This window comes from Nothobranchius furzeri, chromosome 13 (genome assembly GCF_043380555.1).
Source record: "Nothobranchius furzeri strain GRZ-AD chromosome 13, NfurGRZ-RIMD1, whole genome shotgun sequence".
NCBI classification, from domain to species: domain Eukaryota; kingdom Metazoa; phylum Chordata; class Actinopteri; order Cyprinodontiformes; family Nothobranchiidae; genus Nothobranchius; species Nothobranchius furzeri.
Genome location: NC_091753.1, coordinates 34,171,289 through 34,194,215, shown reverse-complemented (window position 1 = coordinate 34,194,215; position 22,927 = coordinate 34,171,289). Strand labels below are relative to the sequence as shown.

The 22,927-nt window shown below is 44.0% G+C and overlaps 1 protein-coding gene across 1 annotated transcript; it reads right to left on the bottom strand.

Moving 5' to 3' along the window:
- Nucleotides 1–12,055: 12,055 nt before the first annotated feature.
- On the bottom strand, nt 12,056–16,148 carry LOC107380460 (uncharacterized). The gene is made up of 11 exons (XM_070543240.1): nt 16,081–16,148; nt 15,801–15,901; nt 15,700–15,749; nt 15,589–15,607; nt 15,075–15,159; nt 14,822–14,865; nt 13,846–14,079; nt 13,675–13,741; nt 13,504–13,580; nt 13,016–13,381; nt 12,056–12,915 (listed from the first exon to the last, which is right to left on the bottom strand). The coding sequence occupies exons 1-11, from the start codon at nt 16,146–16,148 to the stop codon at nt 12,905–12,907; spliced, it is 1,122 nt and encodes a 373-aa protein (XP_070399341.1). The 3' UTR covers nt 12,056–12,904.
- Between the last annotated feature and the right edge of the window lie 6,779 nt (nt 16,149–22,927).

Genomic DNA, 22,927 nt, shown 5'->3' with positions numbered 1-22,927 from the left:
TTTATTGTTTGTTATGTTTTTATTGTGACTTTGCTCTTTTTTTACTCTAGTATGTTTCTTCAGCTGCAGACGATTCCCTAATCAGGAACGCAGGTTTAAAAGGAGGACGGAGACACTTCATTTCGCCGGATGATTGTACCAGTTCAGGTAGCACCAGCCACTCGACCTTGAACCTTGAAACCTGTTTAACTCGTGTTTGGATTATTGACCTTGGATCGTAGTTTCGGATTTGGATTTGGATATTCCCTTATACTTGTTTGTCTCGCTCAGGATCACCTCATCATCATCTCACCCTCGCTGTCTCCAATTCTGGATTATTCTACACGTCCCGTCCTCCTCCGACGTTCCGGCTCGGATTTCCCTCTGCTGCCTCACTCTACGACATCTCTCATCCTCTGCTCAGCGTCCTTCCCGGCTACACTTTCTCTCAGCACCGACACCTCAAAGACTCGAGCCGTCTTGGCTCCTCAGCACAGGACTTCCCTGTAGCAGTTCTTAGTTCCGTTTATAATAAAGACATTTTACTTTATTTTTTGGACTTGTGTGATGATTCTGCATGTCTTGGGTTAGGCACTTACCTCGAGCCATGACAGAATCATCCGGCCACGTAGCTAACCCAGCGGAATCAGCACTCATGGATCTGGCTACCCGGATGTCCCAACAGGAGCAGACACTCCCCGTCCTCGTGGAGCAGATCACCATCTCCAACCAACGTTACCAACGTTTAGAGACCGTACTGCAGCAGCTCCAGGAACAACTCTCCTCTTCCGTCCTCGCTCCAGCGCCAGCCGCCGCTCCGGAGTATGGAACAGCACTACACGCCCACGCCTCTGGAGGAGTGGTTTCACCCGGACAGGAAGCGCGCTGTCTTCCGGAAATCACCCACTGCCGTTCGGCTCCTCCTCGGCAATGCCCGACTTTTTCCGGTGAGTTCGAGGATTGTTTTGGATTTTTACTGCAGTGCCGCCTAGCGTTTGAAGAATCCCCCAAGTCTTTTCCTACTGACTCTATGAAGATTTCTTTTATTATTGGACTTCTTAGAGGAAAAGCACTTAAGTGGGCAGAGGCTAAGAGTAGAAATTCCGATTTTCTGTCTGGTTCCTACTCTGATTTTCTGGAGGAGTTTAAACTCATTTTTTGCAGTTCCGAGACCACCACTGACATCAGGAAGATACTTTTGCGCCTCTCGCAGGGAAGGAAGTCAGTGGTTGACATGTCTCTGGAATTCAGGACTTTGGCTGCGATGACATCATGGGGGGATGAAGCTCTCAAAGCAGTATTCATCGAGGCTTTAAACGACAGGGTTAAGAACCAGCTGGCTCTTTGCCCCGAACCCCCAACTCTGGACGGGTTGATCACCTTATGCATCTCCATCGACAAGAGACATCGGGAGCTTCTGAAGACATCTTCCAGGGATCTGTCACCACCATCAGCACCTCGCCCATCCTATAGGTCTCCTCCTCTGGATGCCTCCGAGGAGCCTATGCAGGTGGGACGTACCCATCTCACCCCGGAAGAACGCCATCATCGCTTCAGCAAGGGGCTGTGCCTTTACTGTGGTAAACCAGGACACATGGTGCAATCCTGCCCTGCGGCGTCAAAAGGGCGTGCCCACCAGTAGTTCCGGGAGTCCTGGTGGGCAGTCAGACAGGTAAAGAAACCTCCCGTTTCCTTATAGAATGTGCATTGACTGTTAACGGTCGTCGCTACCAGACGACTGCTCTTGTGGACTCTGGATGTGAACAGTCATTGGTGGACCCGCAACTGGTCCGCAAGTGGGGTCTGTCTACAGTTCCACTGCTGGAACCATTAACTGTGTCCTCCCTAGACGGGAGGTCTCTGTCCACCATCACTCTCCGAACTGAACCACTCCAGCTCCAGGTCTCAGGTAACCACACAGAGACAACCTCACTGTTTGTGTTTCCCTCTCCGCAGAACCAAATAGTTCTAGGCCATTCCTGGCTTAAGGAACACAACCCATGTCTGGACTGGAGGTCTAACCGTGTCGAGACCTGGAGTCCGGAGTGTCTTCTAACCTGTTTAACCTCTGCTGCAGCTGGATCTAAGGACTCTGAAAGGACTATTAGGGAGCCGCCAGATCTCACCCAGGTACCTAGTGAGTACCATGATTTACAGCAGGTGTTTAGCAGAGATAAAGCAGCCACGTTACCACCTCACCGTCCCTTTGATATTGGCATCGACCTGTGGCCAGGAGCTCCGCTCCCAACCAGCCGCCTCTACAGTCTGTCCAAGCCTGAACAGGACAGTATGAGACAGTACATCCACGAGGCCTTGACCAATGGCATTATCAGGCCATCCACCTCGCCTCTGGGAGCTGGTTTTTTCTTCGTGGCCAAGAAGGATGGCTCGCTCCGCCCTTGCATAGACTACAGGGGTTTAAACCAAATAACGGTAAAGGACAAGTACCCGCTTCCTCTGCTTTCGTCTACCTTTGAACCTGTGCAGGATGCCACCGTTTTTACGCGGTTGGATCTCCGCAACGCATATCATTTGGTCAGGGTGCGCCAAGGTGACGAATGGAAGACTGCGTTTAAGACACCTCTGGGGCACTTTGAATATTTAGTGATGCCTTTTGGTCTCACCAATGCTCCAGCGGTGTTTCAGAGACTTGTGAACTCTGTGTTGGGGGACTACATAAATGACTTTGTGACTGTATATCTTGACGATATTTTGATTTTCTCTAGGTCCTTGGCCCAACACAAAAGACACGTTCGGTTGGTTCTCCAACGGCTGTTGGAGAACAGACTTTTTGTGAAAGCTGAGAAATGTGAGTTTCATGTGTCTGTTGTTAAGTTTCTTGGATTTGTTTTAGAGAGTGGACGGTTGAGGGCGGATCCTGATAAGGTCCAAGCTGTAACGGAGTGGCCTACCCCTACCACCAGGAAACAGCTGCAGCGGTTCCTGGGCTTTGCAAACTTTTACAGACGGTTTATCCTCAATTATAGCCAGACCGCAGCCCCTTTGACAGCCCTAACCTCTGTTGTCAAGCCCTTTTCTTGGTCTCCAGAAGCAGAAGCCGCATTTCGGACACTTAAGAAGTTCACGGAGGCTCCCGTCCTCTATAGACCAGACCCCAAGCGGCAATTCACCGTGGAGGTGGACGCCTCGGACACCGGGGTCGGGGCAGTGCTCTCTCAGGTATCGTCGGAGGACCACAAACTCCATCCGTGTGCCTTCTACTCTCGGCGCTTAACACCCACTGAGAGCAGGTATGACGTTGGGGACAGGGAGTTACTGGCTGTAAAACTGGCTTTAGAAGAGTGGAGACATTGGCTGGAGGGGGCTGAACTACCTTTCATCATTTGGACTGATCATAAAAACCTGATCTATCTAAAGGAGGCAAAAAGACTAAATCCTCGACAGGACAGGTGGTCTTTGTTCTTCTCCCGTTTTAATTTTGTTCTATCCTATAGACCGGGGTCTAAGAACGTGAAGCCTGACGCCCTGTCCCGACAGTACGCTGCTGAGGATGAGACGGCTCCTTGCACCATTCTGCCTTCCTCCTGCATTGTCGCAGGAGTAACCTGGCCCATAAGAGACCAGGTCCTGGAGGCCCTTAAGACTGATCCCAGGCCAGGTAACGGACCCTCTAACAAACTGTTTGTTCCCCAAGGATTACGGGGAAAAGTTATCCACTGGGCTCACACCGGGAGATTTTCCATCCACCCCGGAGTGGGACGCACAGTGGCTCTGATCAGGCGATCTTTCTGGTGGTCCTCCCTCTACAAAGACGTGAAGGAGTATGTGTCGGCCTGCCATGTCTGTGCTCAGCAAAAGGGCTCTAACCAGCCTCCTGCAGGTCTGCTCTGTCCTCTACCAGTACCGTCCCGTCGTTGGTCCCATATCGCCTTGGACTTTGTTTGTGGTTTGCCACCTTCGCGTGGTTTTACTGTTATTTTGACTGTGGTGGACAGGTTCTCCAAGGCCTGTCATCTGGTGCCGTTAAAGGCCCTCCCTACCTCTGCCGTTAAGGCCCAGTTGTTAATAAAACATGTTTTTCGTCTGCACGGAATCCCAACAGAGATCCTCTCTGACCGTGGTCCCCAGTTCGTATTCCGCATCTGGAAGGAATTCGCCACTGCCTTGGGTGCCCAGGTGGCCCTGACCTCGGGGTTTCATCCGCAGACCAATGGACAATGCGAGCGGATGAACCAGGAACTGGGCGCTATGCTTCGCTGCGTCTGTGCCACCAGCCCGTCCACCTGGAGCGAGCATTTGGCTTGGGTCGAGTATGCCCATAATAGCCATGTCTCCTCCGCCACAGGTCAGTCTCCCTTCGAATCCTCCCTCGGGTATCAGCCCTCTCTGTTCCCCCTTCAGGCAGAGACCACCCTCACCACTCCTCAGTTCCTTCGTCGGGCCCGTCGCACCTGGGTCGCCACGAGATCGGCCCTTCAACGGACCGCGGAGAGGAACCAGCGACTGGCTGACCAACACCGCCGCCCAGCTCCCACTTACTCTCCTGGTCAAAGGGTCTGGTTGTCTTCCAGGGATGTACCGCTGAAGGCTACCTCTAGGAAGTTCTCTCCAAGGTTCCTTGGTCCCTTCAGAGTATTGGCGGTTCCTAGCCCGACGACCGTGCGTTTGGAGCTTCCTTCGTCGCTCCGGATCCATCCTGTGTTCCACGTCTCCCTGGTGAAGCCCGTCGTTTCCAGCCCTCTGTGCCCAGCCCCGGCTCTGCCTCCTCCTGCTCGGCTCTACAGAGGGGGACTGGTGTACAAGGTTCGGCGCATCCTCGACTCCCGCCCCCATGGTCGGGGTTTCCAGTATCTCGTGGACTGGGAGGGATACGGTCCGGAGGAACGTTCCTGGGTTCCCCGTTCCTACATCGAGGATCCCTCTCTAATCTCCGCCTTCGAGGCCTCCAGATCCCGTGCTGGGACGCCAGGGGGCGTCCGTTGAAGGGGGGGCACTGTCATGTCCCTGAGCAGAGGTGAGTTCCATCATCTCCTCTCACCAGAACCTGAGTTCATTCTCCGCAGGTGGGGAGCAGAGGGAACTACAGCTGCAGACGATTCCCTAATCAGAAACGCAGGTTTAAAAGGAGGACGGAGACACTTCATTTCGCCGGATGATTGTACCAGTTCAGGTAGCACCAGCCACTCGACCTTGAACCTTGAAACCTGTTTAACTCGTGTTTGGATTATTGACCTTGGATCGTAGTTTCGGATTTGGATTTGGATATTCCCTTATACTTGTTTGTCTCGCTCAGGATCACCTCATCATCATCTCACCCTCGCTGTCTCCAATTCTGGATTATTCTACACGTCCCGTCCTCCTCCGACGTTCCGGCTCGGATTTCCCTCTGCTGCCTCATTCTACGACATCTCTCATCCTCTGCTCAGCGTCCTTCCCGGCTACACTTCCTCTCAGCACCGACTCCCCAAAGACTCGAGCCGTCTTGGCTCCTCAGCACAGGACTTCCCTGTAGCAGTTCTTAGTTCCGTTTATAATAAAGACATTTTACTTTATTTTTTGGACTTGTGTGATGATTCTGCATGTCTTGGGTTAGGCACTTACCTCGAGCCATGACACCTGTCCCACTGGGAATTATCATTGTATATTATATTTTCATGCACTTTACTTCTTAGAAGCCTATTTTAAAGCAATAATTTTTAATGTTTAATAATTAAGAGACTGCTGTTTTCCAGAATCTAAATATTTTTAAGGCTTTATATCTGACTCAAACCAGTAGGGTGTATAATTATCACACTCTAGCTTATTCATTATTAATTTTGGCATTTCAATTAAATCATACTCTAAAATACTGATAGAGTATAATTATTTACAGTGTTTTTAGGTCTAGCATGATGCTGATGAATGATGGTAACTTATTTAGGTTTAAAGTAAAGCCCTATCTGCTGCATTCACTCTTAGGCAACTGCTCTTTACTGTATAAAGGCACGGCTTTCCAGTCTCCAGCTCCTCTAATTGCATCCATTGTTTTTAACACAGAATTTAGTCTGAGTCTTTTAATTCAAATTCATCATTAAAAACTGTGGAATTCCATATATATAATTCCATATAACGGTGTGAACATTGTTTTCTTGGTTTCTTCTATTTTATTTATCAATATGTGGAACCCAATAGTGCAACAGTAGCTATGATTACATGAACTTTATTAGTTCCTCCCCTAAAACCCAGAGATCATTTGCCATGACGACTAGAATAAAACAAACAAATATGGAAGGTATGCACAAGTGAGGTCAGGGCAAGCACACACTACTCTCATAATCAAGGTAAGCTTAGATCCCCAATTGGCACTGGTGATGTATCTCCTGCAACTCTAAAACCCTGTGCTGATGTGCTGGCTCCAGGGTTTACAGGCATTTTCTACTCCTCATCACAGGCATCTCATGTGCCTGCCTAATTCAAGATATCCACCATAGTCCCAGTACCCAAGAAGCTAAGGATCACTGGACTCAATGACAACAGACCTGTGGCTCTGACATCTGTGGTCATGAAGACATTTGAGCACCTGGTTCTCCCCCACCTCACAGACCCTCACAGCCCCCTTTTTGGACCCCCTGCACTTTGCCTACAGAGCCAACAGGTCTGTAGATGATGCCATCATCTCTAATGACCTTCTGACTCACAGAGATGCAGGTGACTCCTGTTCTGGTCCTGTTGGACCTGACTGCAGCCTTTGACACTGTTGACCATCACCTGCTACTGGATAGATTAGAGTGGTTTTCCTCTAATCTGTCTGAGCTTTCCTTCCCTGTGGCCATCTCTAAGTTTTGGTCCTCCACTACGTCCCTCACTCATGCTGTACCGCAAGGCTCTGTGCTGAGGCCTTTACTCTTCTTCCTCTATCTGCTTACTCTTCAGCACATCCTGAGCTCTTGAATCTCCTTCCATCTTTACTCAGATGACATCCAACTGTACATCTCCTTTAAGCCCCATGAGATGTGTAAGCGGCAGCTGTTACACTCCTGCTTAGACCATTAAAACCTGGATAGCTGGGGGCTTTTAACAGCTGAATGAAGACAAGACTAAGATCCTTATCTGTACTCCAGACAAGTTGGTTCCCAAAAATCAAAGACTCTTTAGGTCAATTTGCTTCTCACACTAAACCCTCTGTCAGGAATCTTGGTGTGACCTTTGTAGCCTGGCCTGCCAGACTCGTCCTCTGTTTAATTCGGCACAGAGAATGAGTCTGGTAACTCACAGGCAGAGAGGCACTTGAGGGGCGGGACTAGGCAGCTCAAAAATGACCAGTCAGAAAAAAGACGGAAATCCCAACTGTACTGCACAACGGTGTAGTTTTCTAGTTGTATTAAGAAAATAGCGTCTAGTCTAGTCTAACATCTTTTATTTTTTAGAAGAAATGCTTTTAGCGCTTCTACTTGTGTTTTAAAGACATTTGAGTCATTTAGAACAGAGGAAAGAGTTGCAGCAAACTCCGCCGCTGTCTTCGTTGTTTATGCGAAACTGAGCGTCGCTGTGAGAGATGTCCGCTGTAGTTTTTTTAGATGTAGTAAAAATGGGGACTGATGACAGCGCAAACATCTTTGTTTAGAAGAAAGGCTTTTAGCGCTTCTACTTTTTGTGGTTTTAAAGACATGTTACGTCCCCGACAGGTGTTGTAAAAATGTGAAGGATGGGGGTAATGTAAGAACTGGCGGAGGAGTTTAAAATGGGTTTATTTGTAACAAAAAGGTATTAAAACACAAGCAAACAGATCTCTCTAAAAAGGTTAACATTACACAGCCAAATTATCAACTATAAAACACCTGGTTAAAACTTATATTAAAAGTTTAACCAAGCAGAAGGTGTTTTAAAATCCAAAAGTTGATAAAAAGTCCCAAACAATTTACTGATTAAAACACCTGGTAAAAGCTTATTTTAAAAGCTTTACCACACAAAGGTGTTTAAAAACCAAAGTCAGTAAAATTGCACCAAATACAGTTAATCTTTAAAAACTTATCACCAAGAGTTAAAAACTACCACAATTTAAAACTCCAACGAATCCAAAGGAATGCAACCAAAAAGGGGTTAAAACCAAACAAAACCCAGGAGGACAGCAGAACCCCTGCACTGCTAACTCCCAGACTGCTGAAGGCACAGCCTGCAGGTGTTTGCTCATCAGGAAGATTTAGCTCAGCTGTGCTCCTCAGCAGCCCGGGAGAGAGGAGGAGGAGGGGCGGTGTCAGGCTCATTCACTAGAGCTGGATGATCCTGGCTCCTGCCAGTGGCGTGTCCAGATCTTTTAGAATGGGGTGGCCCAGATGAGGCACTACTTTGTGCATGGGTGACACCAATGGTTATGCTTTTTTTTTTTTACCCCAAGCCTTTTGTGGACAATGAAAATACTATTTAAATGGAATTCAGTGTGGTGACACATGGGGTGGCCATTCAGATTCCAAGGGTGGCATGTGCCACCCCAGGCCACTCCCTGGACACGCCCCTGGCTCCTGCTCTTCACTGGCCAGACTGGCAACCGTAACACATGTTCAAATCATTTAGAACAAAGAAGATAGCAGCAGCGAACTCCTCTTCAGTCACCATGCATATGACAAGCTCGGCGTTGTGGTGTGTGATGTACGATACTCAGCGCTGATTGGCTCAGCTAGAATTCTCATGGGATGGGGTTATTTGAATAGGAGAGTTCCCAGACTCTTTCTCTGTGCAGAATTAAACAGTGGAGGAGTCTGGCAGGCCAGGCTATGACCTTTGACCCAGCTCTCACCCTGGATTCTCATGTCAGTTTTCTTGTTCGCTCTTCCTTCTTACATCTCAGAATGATTGCTAAACTGAATCCAACTCTTGTATTTCTTGGTTACTTTTAACCCTCTCAGACTCAAAATAAGTTTTGATAAAAGGACAAAAAACTAAGTCCTCAGGGGTACTTCTGAGTTAAAAAAAGACTCAACGTCTTTTGTGCATTTAGCACTAGGTTGTTGTGGCTGCACCAGGACACCACCCATTCAACCTCCATTCTGTAGGCAGACTCATCTCCATCAGAGCTGAGTCCGATGACAGTGGTGTCATCTGCAAACTTGATAAGCTTGACAGACTCGTGGTTGGAGGTGCAGCCATTGGTGTACAGCGAGAAGAGCACAGGGGAGTGAGCCAGTGTTGTTTTCGTTAACGAAAACGATGACGAATTGATTTTGTTGACAACCCTTTTTTTCATAACGGAAAGAAGACGCTGACGAGCTAAAAATAGCTCTTTGATGACTAAAACATGACAAGACAAACGGGAGTTTTTGTTAAAGAGCCGAGACTAGACAAAAACTATGCGCAAAAATGCTAATTTCTGTCTGTCTCACAAAAGTTAAATGTAACAGTGCTGCTGCTGCTGCTGTCTGTTTGTCCTCTGTTCACAGACCAGCCCCAGCAGCTGAGTGAACCTGGCTCCCCACCCACATCAGAAAGCACTAACCACTCTCATTATGTAGCTTTCATATGGGTTGGAAGCCAACTTCACTCAGCTCGGCTCTTCCCTGCTACGAGAACGCACAGCGCTCAGCGGCTCATTGACGCTACTACGAGCGACGACGTTGCTACTTTTAAATATATCCATAATATTAGCACATTTCTTATCCGTGTGCTTCCTGAAATAGACATGCTTTTGGACAGACAAATGAAAGAAATTACGGTTTTTAACTAGCCTGGCCTTCCAGACTCGTCCTCTGTTTAATTCTGTAACTTAGAGACAAAGAGGCACATGAGGGGCGGGACTAGGCAGCTCAAAAATGACCAATCAGAAAAAAGTCAGAAATGTTGACTGTACCGCACGACGAAGTAGTTTTTTAGCTGTATAAAAAAAGGCGTTTGGCAATGGTGCAGACTCCTTTTTTTTAAGAAGAAAGGTTTTTAGCGCTTCTACTTGTGGATTTAAAGACATTCAAGTAGTTTAGAACAGAGGAAACCGCCACAGCAAACTCTGTCGCTGTCTTCGTTGTTTATGAGAAACTGAGCATCGCTGTATGTGACGTCCACGATGCTGTAGTTTTTTAGCTGTAGTCAAAAATGGCGACTGGCGACAGCGCAAACATATTTCTTTAGAAGAAAGACTTTTAGCTCTCCTACTTGTTAAGACGTGTCCAAGTCATTTAGAACAGAGGAGAGAGCCGTAGCAAACTCCACTTCAGTCGCCATGTTCGACAAACTTCTTGTTATGGTGTGTGAAGTACACTACTCAGCGCTGATTGGCTCGGTTAGAATTCTCAGGGGGTGGGGTTATTTGAATAGGAGAGTTCCCAGACCCTCTTCTCTGTGCAGAATTAAACAGAGGAGTCTGGCAGGCCAGGCTAGTTTTTAACAGGTTTGATCTGAACAGGTTTAAGGGTTTTAAGTCAGTGTCAGGGTTATTGTCTCTGCTTCCTGGTTCCTAATAACAGGTCACATTTCTGCTTTTGAACCCAACAACATAACAGTTTAAGCCCATTTAAAATGTTTATGAGCTTCTCTGCTGATGCTCAAGAGCAGAACTGGGTGATTCATATTAATTCTGTGAAAACTCACAACATTGCAGTCTATGAAAAAAACATTACTGCATTTAAGTAGGTGGACTTTTCTACAATATACATTCAAGATGGTGGTCTGATAACTCAAATAATAAGTTAAACAAACACATTTCTTTATTTCTATTGAAATGTTGTGAAGAATAGACTGTATGCTCCCTAGGAGTCCATTCTGTTAAGGAAAGAAAATCATACATTTGTTAGTTGAAATCTACAGAATGATGCACAGATCTGCATCAACAAATTCTATACATTATTGTCATTATCAATAAAGAAAAAAATACCAGTCTGAGGATTATTGTTTTATAAAATCTGGGGCAGCTGAGATTTTGTCCCATAGTCATAAAGTAAATGATGTTAGTATGAAACTCACTCCAGTAGTTCAGAGTACATGTCTGACCTATAAATGCATTTGTTAGAAAATAATACTTTGTTTAACGTTTTGTAAAATGAAAAACAAAAATCTTTGTCAACTAAAACATTTTTGAGATTTAGTCGACTAAGACTAAGACTAAAATACATTTTCGTCATCAAGACTATGACTACGACTAAAACTATGATGCCTACCATAAACAACAGTGGAGAGAACACAACCCTGAGTCCCACAGTACCACAAGTACCTGAGCAATTTCCTAATGTTGTAAACCTGCTCACACATGTGGCAATAAAACCCTTGCGATTCTGTTTCTGACAACATGAATTTTACTAGTTCCTCCCCTGAAACCCAGAGATCATTTGCATTGACGACTAGAATAAAACAAATATGGGAGGGGGAATAATGCTACTTACAAAAGAACAGTAGGTTCATTCAAAATAACTTCCTGGATAAACACATCCCCATAGAAAAATGAGACTGTCGTTTTTCAATGTTCTCTTCTTTTAAGAATTTGTATAAATTTGCTTTCAATTTGACTAGATTTCGGCTTTCATCGTTCCCAAATGTCAAAATGGAATTTTAATGTCAATAAATAATCTTTAAAAAGTATTTTAAAAAGTTGTCAAATTATTTGTGTAAAAGTACTTTAAACACTAGCTTTTAAAAATAAATTAATAAAGTTTGCTGGATTTAAAAAATATGGTCTAAAAATTAAATAATGTATTGATGCAGTCCAATTCATCTTTCTGAGAACAGTAGCCCAAACGCTTTGTTTTGTTTTTAAATACGTTTATTCAAAGCTTCAAAGCTAAAGCTGTACTGTAATACAAAGTTGGATTTAAGCAGCAATACCACACATTGAATGCCTCAATGTGTGGTATTGCTAAATTCCTTGTAAATGTAATTTTACTTGGCCAATAAATCTGAAATCAGATATGGAGGGCTCTCATTGTAATCTACCTAATTTTATTCTTGTAAAAGAAATTCTTTGAGACAGAGTTTAAAAACTAGATGTGTGTCCCTTTTCTGTGGTAATGTGTTCAGAAAGGGACACACACACATACACACACGTTTGCAATCACAATAACAAATTTATGTCTTTGGATAATAATTTAATTTGTCGATTGTCACCACTAGAAGGAGAGACAGACTCACTGAAAGATGAAATAAATCATTTTTATGGGTTTTATTGGGTTTTCACATGACTAGCCAGTTAATCATTAGGCATGTACAATTAGATTGAAACCCTTTAAAAGGTGGAGAACAGAAATAAAAGAGAATGAGGATCTGCAGGAATGTGCAGAAAAACAGTTTTGTATCCTTTAAACAAAAATCTTCCCTCTACCAAAATTGTTTTTGATCACAAAGACAATTTAAACATTAATTTTATTCACTGCATCATGATGAAATAACGAAACTGTTTCCAAAAAATGCCAAACATCAACATAAAATAACATGTCAAATATCTTAGTGTTTGTGAGGTCTGGTGGATTTAAACTATCTACTCAGGTATCAGCAGCTCAGGAGGTTGAGCGAGTTGTCCAATAATCACCTGGTCCCGACAGAGAATTTTGCTGTTGTGTCCTTGGGCAAGACACTTAAACCCCTTTGCCTGCTGCTGGTGGTCGGAGGAACTGGTGGTGCCCGTGCTCGGAAGCCTCATCTCTGTCAGTGTGCCTCGGGGCAGCTGTTTCTACATTGTAGCTCATCATCCCCAGTGTGTGAATGTGTGTATGAATGGAGTAATGACACTGTAGTGTAAAGCACTTTGGAGTCCTTTGACTTTGAAAGGTGCTGCAAGTGTGGGTCATTTATCATTAAAATAAGACAAAACAATGAGATAAATCACTTCAAAATATAAATGATAATATAATAATAATAATAATAATAATAACATGCATATATGGTGGTATCATGGTAGGTTACGCAAGGAAAGAAATTATTAGAAATAAAAAGATGTACAATCTAAAACATCAACATTCATTACAAATTATTCTCTTAAAAAAAAAAGATGATCAACCAGAGCTGCAAACCTTCACACGGGACCTGCACAGAAAACAAATAAATAAGTTTATTCTCTGGTTTAAGGAATTCTTAATATAAATGTTTAAAAAAAAACCTCATGAAACCAAACTATAATACAAACGTTGACAAATGTAGGGTAGTTCGTCATGACAGTTGGCATCCAACAGTTGGATTAGTCCTGACCCCTGACCCCAGATGATCTTCCCACAGTGGTTGTTCCAGCGATCAACGGGAAAGCTGTTGTTCCACTTTAGGTTGACAGATCTGGACCCTGATGCCCACATCCAGTCAGGATCTGTTCCAAAGATGGACCGCTCCAGACCAACCCAGACGCCATTCTCCAAACTCGACTTATCTTGCAGAAGGCTCCTCACCTTATCCTGCACGGTCTGGTTGGTGAGCTCAACCAGTGAGGAGGTCAACATGTGGCATGCCTTCAAGGCTTCAATCCAGCTTTTGGGTTCACCTTTGAACATCAGAGATGTACCTTTAAAAATACACACACACACACACACACACACACACACACACACACACACACACACACACACACACACATAAATAATTCACTGAGCCAGCCACAGGACAACTTTGAATCAGAGTACTTACCTATTTGTGTCAGCCCGCATTCGTTTCCATATCTTATATTAATCACATCAGGTATTGAGCTTACTGGGATCATCACACTATGAGAGATCAAGAGATTTTATTTTTAAGTTAAAAAGCACACTGCTTTGTAATATCAGTAAATCAATGAATAAGTGAACAGAAAACATTTACCTGGAAGAAAAACCTTTACAAACCGAGGATGGATTGTTTATGTTGCAAGAGCTACACAGATGTTTTACTTGGAAAAAAATATAATTCACAGAAAGTTGAGTTATGAGAGTTTTCATGACAATGTTGTTGGGTCTATTTTAATTTTTAGGACACTCAGGAGGCCTAACATACCCCATGGTGTTCCAAACAAACTGGTTATGCTCATCCAGAGGTCTCTGGTACTGGGTCCTGATATACAATCTAAGGTCAGAGTCATCTGCAACTTGATCATGTCACACTTAAGTTGCCAGACACTGTTATCGGTGCAGGTATAGGTCCACATCTCAACGCAGTTCCCATAAGTGACATTTGTGCCATTTATTGCTGCACTGAACTGGGCAGTGGCTTCTGGTAACTGGATGGCTGCTAAAAAAAGATTTATTAAGATGTTAAATTTCTGTAAATATTTCTTTCTTCACACTTTTTGATTTCCTCAACATCAGCCGGTAAATGGGTAACCAATCCTTGCCCCTGTGGACAGCTATCCTGCATTTATGGTTGACTCATGTTTCCAATATTTCCTCAAATCCTGCATAATCCTGTTAATCACACATCCACAAAAAGGCAGTGTAAATATTTAGGATCAAATCTGAAAATGCAAATAAATTTTAAACATTCAGAACAAAATCTAAATGGAAAAAAAATATAAATTTAGAGCCAAGTTCTAAATATAAAAAGTTAATTTTAAAATTTAAATAATTAGGCTAGAATGTAAAAATATACGTCTAAATATTGAAATGTAAAAACCACATGACATAAATAATAATAAATCCTAACTGGGCGAACTTTTCTATAGTACATATAGTATTATAGTCTGAATACAGATTTTGTTTTAAAATGTTTTCTGTAAAACAATTTCAGTATCACTCATATCAGAATGAACTGATTAGGCTGGTTCATATGAACTACACGTATTTACAAAATTACTATTTGCGTTATATTGTTAATTATCTTGATTAGCACCCCAAAGTGCTTTCTATGTATTCTTTAAAACCTGTGCTGCTGGAGAAGAGAAACATCTCACTCCTGAAGGATAGTGATCCTCCAGGATCTGGACTGAACTCTGCTCCACAAAACAAAGTCATAACCAGAAAATATCTACACATACCCAACATCAATGACAGGTGGATCAGACGTGCCATGATCTGTAACCTGTCAGGGAAAAAAGTTATGAAACAGCTGAGGTAAGGGATTAACTCAAAAATGAAAAGAGACATTTCCACAGCAATCCTTCCGTTGTCTCATATAAACCAATAAATCACAGTTCACCTGAAGTGATCAAAGACATAAACTAAATGTTTTATCTACTATCCATTAGTGCTAAATAAATATTTTATTATTTTATTGATGGCTGAACTCACCCAGTCAAAAAGTTGCTCTCTGTCCAAGAAGTTGAAGAAGTAGAGACAGGAACCAGATGTCTGGACTTTATAGTCCCTCCATGAGCTAGAACAAACACGCCCACAAACAGGGTCAAAACTGTTTTATGTAATCTGGATATAAAACTCAAATTCCAGAAATTTTTATTAATATTTAAATTATATTAAGTTTATTTATACCAGCAGGACAATAAATAAATAAATACATAAATGAAAAATTAATCAGAAACAGCATCAGAGGTTTTTAAAAAACAGCCAAATAGATGCATACTAAGTTGTACTGCTTAAATGCTCTTTGAACATATTTCAGCTTTTTAAAATAAAATAGATGACAGATAATTTTGCTATCTCACCCATAATCCTGCTCGCTGGCTCAAGAAAATCCTAATTTACAATTAGTGAGTCTAAGTTGGGACATCTAATCAAATACATGTAAATCATTTCTGAAAACCACCAGAATAAATAAATTTATTTGCACATTAAGGTGGTAATTTACCTGGGCTGTCCTGCTGCCCCTGCGCACAAATGGACACCCATATACTTATTTGTTGTGGATGATTCCTAAACATTAATTTAAAAGATACAAGAAACTTTATTCACATTGTACCTTATTCACATTAAAACGAGAGGACAGTTTCAGAACAACCCATCCAAGATCTGGCATACAAAAACAAAAACAAGACACAACATAACAGAGTGAGGCTGAACTGTGGGCATGGGCCTTTATGGCGGTCCCATATGTAGGAGTACGGGGGTAGGGGGAGGGAGCAGCATCTGAGTCTGAGCAGTCTCCACACGGTGGAGACCATCTGTGGGTTCCAATCACCCCCAAATTTATAATTTTCTGAACTAACAGAAATTCTCCCACTCCAATCAGAAGAAATCCAGCAAACATAAATCCAAAAAAATCCACGTGTCTTTGATGTCCTCCATTGACAGCTGAGAAAAGCATATGATATTCCACAACTTCCAGGAATCTAAAGTATACCCCACTGGGTGCATTCCGTCCGGACAAGCTGGTGCCCCTGCTCCATTCTTTAGAAGACTTCTGGTCATGCTGCCTTTGCCAGATGTTTCCCAGTAAAACAGTTGAGTCCTCAGATGGAGCACCTGCTGTCAATTACCAGAAAATAGTCAAGACCTTCTCCATCACCCAAAGGAGTCGGGAGACTTGTGTAAACAACACTAATGTTTCCAACAAAGCAATGAAACAGAAGTATACTACCACTCATTGTCTTTCACCAAGGGTGACTCCAGAGTAGAATTAAGCCTGGTTTATGCTTCTCCGTCAGCTCCGCAAGGGACAGACACGCACGGATTGACTGAAGCGTTTTGCTCTCATACTTCTCTGTCTCCTGGAGAGCGTTGCAAAGCAATTGTCCTGCAGGACAACAGAGGGCGTAGCGCTGTTCTGTGGTATCCTGTCATGTATCGGTCCAAGATAGTGTGTTTATATTGTATTTTTTGTGTACATAAGAGACTTTTAACACTGACTTATTTTTCTCATTCTCCCACCGCTTAATGCGCTCCCCACCTCTAAACCCACGTTTCCTGTCATTTCCGCCCACAAATAAAACGCTTGCTGCGCGTCTTTTCACTCCTCCAGTCACGGGAGAATTAAACGTTCATATTTTTAGTTTTTTTGCGAGGTATTCTTCAAGCTTCTCCGAGTCTGCCGCTAGTTATCCTCGGCTCTCTTTGCAATGGTGGCGCTGTAAACAACAGCGGCATCCTGATCGATCACAAGCTTGCGTAATCCATCTCGTTCGACGGATGTTTAAAAAAGTGGGCTCGACTCCGTACGTACTTGCGGGCCTGCCGGAGCCCTACGCAAGGACGGATAATGGCATTGCGTGTCTGCGCACTGACGCAGACGGAGAAGCATAAATCAGGCTTAAGGCCGATTTCTGCTATCGGAACTATTTGTAATTTTACTGGACCTTTGTCTCAACTGTGGACCCACCACCCGCAGGAGGAACATGAAGGGTCCGGTGCAGTGTGGATCGGGTGGCAGACCGAGGCAGGAGCCTTGGCGGTCCGATCCCCGGACAAGGAAACTGGTTATTGGGACATGAAGCGTCACCTCGCTGGCGGGGAAGGAGCAGGAGCTTGTGGCAGAGGTTGAGCGGTACCGGCTAGATATAGTCGGACTCACCTCGACACATAGCATTGGCTCTGGAACCCAAGTCGTTGAGAGGGGTTGGACCCTCTTCTTTGCTGGAGTTGCTCCGGGTGAGAGGCAGAGGGCTGGGGTTGGCTTTTTGTTAGCCCCAAGACTCTCCACTTGTGTGTTGGGGTTTACCCTGGGGGATGAGAGGGTAGCTTCCCTGCGCCTTTGGGTTGGGGAACGGGTCCTGACAGTTGTTTGTGCTTGTGTGCCAAATATCAGTTCAGATTACCCACCCTTTTTGGAGTCCCTGGGATGAGTGCTAAATACTGCTCCATCAGGGGACTCCATTGTCCTGCTGGGGGACTTCAATGCTCATGTGGGCAATGACAGCATGACCTGGAGAGGTGTGATTGGGAGGAACGGCCCGCCTGATCTGAACTCGAGTGGTGTTTCTTTATTGGACTCCTGTGCAAGCCTCAGTTTGGCCATAACTAACACCATGTTCGAACATAAGGATGCCCATTGGTACACTTGGTACCAGGGCAGCCTAGGTCGCAGGTCGATGATAGACTTTGTAGTCGTACCATCTGACATCGGGCAGTATGTTTTGGACACCCGAGTGAAGAGAGGAGTGGAGCTGTCAACTGATCCGCCAGGGCTGCCCTTTGTCACCGGTTCTGTTCATTACCTTTATGGACAGAATTTCTAGGCGCAGCCGTGGTGTGGAGTGTGTCAAGTTTGGTGGCAGGAGAATCTCGTCTCTGCTTTTTGCGGATTATGTGGTCCTCCTAGCTTCATCAAGCTCTGACCTTCAGCTCTTGCTGGGTAGGTTCGCGGCCGTGTGTGAAGTTGCTTGGATGAGGATCAGCACCTCCAAATCTGAGACCATGGTTCTCGGCCGGAAAAGGGTGGCTTGCCAACTCCGGGTCGGAAGAGAGGTCCTACCTCACGTGGAGGAGTTTAAATATCTCGGGGTCTTGTTCACAAGTGAGGGTAGGAGGGATCTGGAGATTGACAGGTGGATTGGTTCATCATCTGCAGTGATGCGGACACTGAGCCGATCTGTCATGGTGAAGAGGGAGCTGAGCAAGAAAGCCAGGCTCTCGATTTACTGGTTGATCTACGTCCCAATCCTCACCTTTGGTCATGAGCTTTGGGTAATGACCGAAAGAACGAGATTGTGGATACAAGCGGACGAAATGAATTTCCTCCGTAGGGTGGCCGGGCTCAGCCTTACAGATAGGGTGAGGAGCTCGTACATTCGGGAGGGGCTCAGAGTAGAACCGCTGCTCCTCCGGATCGAAAGGAATCAGTTGAGGTGGTTTGGGCATCTGGTCAGGATGCCTCCTGGACGCCTCCCTGGGGAGGTGTTTCGGGCATGTCCTGCCACCAGGAGGCCCCTGGGTCTTCCCAGGACACGTTGGAGAGGTTACATCTCCAATCTGGTCCGGGAACGCCTTGGGGTCCTGCCGAAGGAGCTGGTGGAGGTGGCCAGGGAGAGGACGGTCTGGAGCTCCCTAGTTGGGATGCTGCCCCCGCGACCCGGACCCGAAAAGCAGCGGAAGACGACGACAACGATATTTATGGGAATTAGTGCTGTAAATTTGTGCTGCTACCTATCTTTGCCTTGGAAAAGATTGACTTTCCCCAGGCAAAAACAGGTCAAAAGCAAAAAAAGAAAAGAAGAGCACAGCTGCCTAACCCGAACATAACTGGTTCTTTTTGCAAAGCATCCTTGGAGCTCCCAAAAAGCATCAGACATATTAAATATCATTTGCATGAGGACAGTTTTGCTGTAATGCGCTCCATGTAGTTATTTGCATAGATGGTCGATATTGCTTCCTTTTCTTCCCGGTAAACAGGAGGCCACAACCAAACCAGCAAACAAGATCCTATAGGCGTGGAAAGCACAATACCCTTCCATAAAACAGCAAGCAGCTTGCAGATAATAAATAAATGTCAATAACAAGTTACTACAGTAACTTTGAGTCCAAGTACTGCAAAAGTTAGGAAAAAAATTAAACATGTCAAGTCTATGATATTTCTTTAGAAGGTGAGAATGGTAATTTATGGCAAACCATTCCAAATTTTTAGACAGACTGGATATGTGTTCCAGATAAAGCTATTGTTCCTATAGAAAATAACAGATATCCACAATATCCACAATAGCGGGGGAAAGATTGGAGGAAGACGGAGGGAGAAGATTTTCTCTCGTCTTCCTCCAATCTTTTTCCTTCCTTATAAATATTATTTGACACTTTTACTCCAACATCCACATAACACCCTGAGACTGAGAATCCTCTCTTTGTCTTCAAAGTTCACAGTCAACAAAATTACTGCTTGTTCAAAAAGTTTCAGCCACTGTTGGAATGATCTAGGCGATTTTGTATTTGCATGTATAAAATGACTCTACAGATCAGCATCAGTAAATCTAACTGTTGTGTTTTAGTGTTTTGAACAACTCTCTGCTTAACTTTTCTATTTCCCTCTTGTCTAAACAGTAACAACGGCCATGACACATCTCATTTATCTTCATCAGCTGCTGGGTATGATTTATATTCGAATCTATATCTGTTTTCTGTGATGCATTTCTTTTTTATTTTATTTTGCAACAATTATATAAAAATGGATATTTATTGTATGTGTTCTGCAGCCATCCAGCTGCTCTTGGTTCTATCTGAAAGAACATCCACAAATGGTCAGTTTTTCATGTACAGTTTGACCTCCTCAGTATCTGGTCATATGGAGACAGGAGTCTACATTTGTTTCCTTTAATCTGCTGGATCCTGCCATTCCATCAGCTGGAGTCTGGGCCTCTCTGCAGCTCGGAACACATGATAACATATTGTCAATAAACTGTTCCAGTTTCAAGGCCTAAGCTTCCCTTATGACTTCTACAGACTTCCTCACTCTCTGAATAAAGGGACTATTTTCAGATCATATGAGTTAATCAATCGTGAAATGGAATGAACAAATGTTATATGAAATGATCAATGATGTTTTGATTAATCTGTGCTTAAATTAATAAGGTTGATTAAGCTGTGCTTTAATTACTGAAGTTTGAAATGAATATTATTATGGTATGATCAGTCATTTTAGATTTAACAAGTGAACAAGGTTCATTAGAGATAAATTAAAGTTAAGTTAAACATCATGACACATAGATATTTTCTTAGCCACAAATCAGAACATCCTGTATCTGAAAGAAGGCGTGGCGTTCTGAGGTTTGCTTGTTAACATCCCTTAACATGGCACGTCCCGGTTGGCCAAGAAATCATAATATGAGAATATTAAAACAGAGCTTACTAGATGGTGAGTCAGTTCTATAAAGCTACGGACAGGCCATCCGAAGCGAACCCTCTTTAACCCAGAGCATTTTTTGACAAGGTGTCAAAAACCCTGCTAAAATCTGTCTACAGCGGACACAGCAAAACGGTTCCTTCAGCTATTCAGAAACAGCTGTTCTAGACGCAAACGATTTCATCTATCTGTTGTGACTCGGAAACATCTCTGGACTGGAGAGTCGGTGCTGCGGTTAATCTACTAAACCTCGGTGCCCAGCGGTCATCCGACCTCCCTGACCTCTGGATCCGCGAAGAGGGTCTCCAAAGAAAGGGTGAGCTAGACACACAGATTTCTTCTGATGCCATTTTGATGTGAACCAGCTTCATAGTTTAATGCAAGCCAAATTCTTTGAACACCCAGAACTCAGTTCTTCTAGATACGAAGGTTCTGATAAACATGTCACAAAGTGGAAAAATTTGGATTTAGTTTAAGTTGCATGATTTGTTTGTGTTTGCCATTTTGGTATTTTAAGTTGCATGATTTGTGTTTTATTGTTGACATGCTTATTTTGTGATTTGAATGGTTTTTCCCTTTGTGGTACCACCCAGAGACACTAATTGGAACAAATGGGAACAGGTGTAGAATGCCCACAGGTGCAATGGACTCAAAACGAGGTGTAAAAGGAACCGAGGAAAGAGTCCAGGAGGGCAGCAGACAACAGAGACATGCATGAGGTCTGAGAGTAAGAGACGCACCCTGGATGGTGACGTCTCTGGCAAGGACACAAACGGCCGACCACCCTGGAATGCAGAACGGCACCTGGAGCACCGTCCCGGGAAGTGGACAAGCGACCAAGTGTGGAGGATTGTGAGTTGCCCTCTCCTCCCCCATGTGAGTGGTGCAATGTTGGTGCTGGTGCCTCTGCGTCTTGTTAGGGCCTTGGGCCGAGGAGGGCGTGACGTGTCCAAGGAGCGGAGCTGTGCCAGGGGGCTGCGGAGAGACTGGCGGTGTGTGCAGCAGCCAGCGGGCGAGGGGACGACGCTGGCAACACATTCTTGCTGCAGGAGGTCGACTTTGTGCCGGACAGCCAAAGGACAAGGTGGGGCAGACTGGGTCCCAGCTACGTGGGTCAACACGGGTCAGCTGGAGCCAAGAGGTGGCTCCTTGTACTGGACACCGTCCCGCCCCTGGTGCTGCACAGGATGTTCTAGACCGTTTTTAGGACTGCTTTTGTTTGTTTGTTTTTTACTCCTTCAGTCTCTAAAGACTTGAACTTTTAGCGTTGTCTTTGCACCTCCAAATAAATGATCTGTTTTAGTGTTAGGTGGTTCCTCTGCCTGTTCTTTGGACCATGAGTCGTTTGTTTTCCCCCTTGTATCCGGGACCTACAGCCGTGGACGGGCTGCTGCGGGGTGACAAACGCACACCATTAAATCACCATAAATAACATCACATCCACTTAGATTCATCCATCACGGTCGTCCTATTTAACTTGTCTTGTTTTAAATTTGTTTAGAAAATAAATGTCTTGCTTTTTATAAACCTGACTGTCTGAATTGAGACGAAGTGTGTTTGATCACTGAAAAAGCAGAGAATCCTAGAATCTTCTGATTAAACATCCAAAGACCAAGCAGGTTGATGTGCTATATTTATATAGAGTATCACAGCTTATTAGTCATAAGTAGAGGTAACATATTAAGCTTAAAAGCACAACATTTAACCTCTACGCTGACATACAGGCAACAGAAGCCAGTCTCAGCCTTGGCACATGCTTGGTGCCTCAGATCATTACAAACTGTTGACTTAAGCCTGAACTGAAAGTTTGGTGTGAGAAAAAGAAAAATGACTTCAAACTGAAATTTGAAATTGTTTCATGGAATTGTGCTGGGTCTCCATGCTTCCCAATATTAATACGTACCACAAACGTTACTGGGTGCATCTAAAACTGGCAGAAATGCCAGATACAGTTTACTAAGTTTTACATAAATATTTCTGATATTGCATCCTTGTCATGAGAAATTGTCTCTTTGTGTGATTTTCATGTTTTTTTTTTCGCTAGATGAGAAAATAATGTGTGACAAATGCTGCAAAGGACAGTCGTGTGCTTCGTCTCCCTGTAAAACAATGTGTGTGAAATGAAGTAAACATCTCCTGTAAACTGGTAACACAAACCAACATGTTTGTTTGCTGTTTTTATGTGCAAATCTTTTTCTTCTAGTTTACAACTCCCCACGTCAAATGGTATGTCAACAGTTAAAATCAAATTTAAAGGTCCTCTTGGTTGTACTCCAAATGTCACTAACAGCACAGTCAATGAAACAAGTACGTACTGAAGTCACTGTTGTAGGCGTTTGTGACGTTTTCTTCAAACTTTAATCTAAATTATTCAATAGATCAATGTAAAACCTAGTTTTGAAAAATGGTTAATAAAGGATTGATC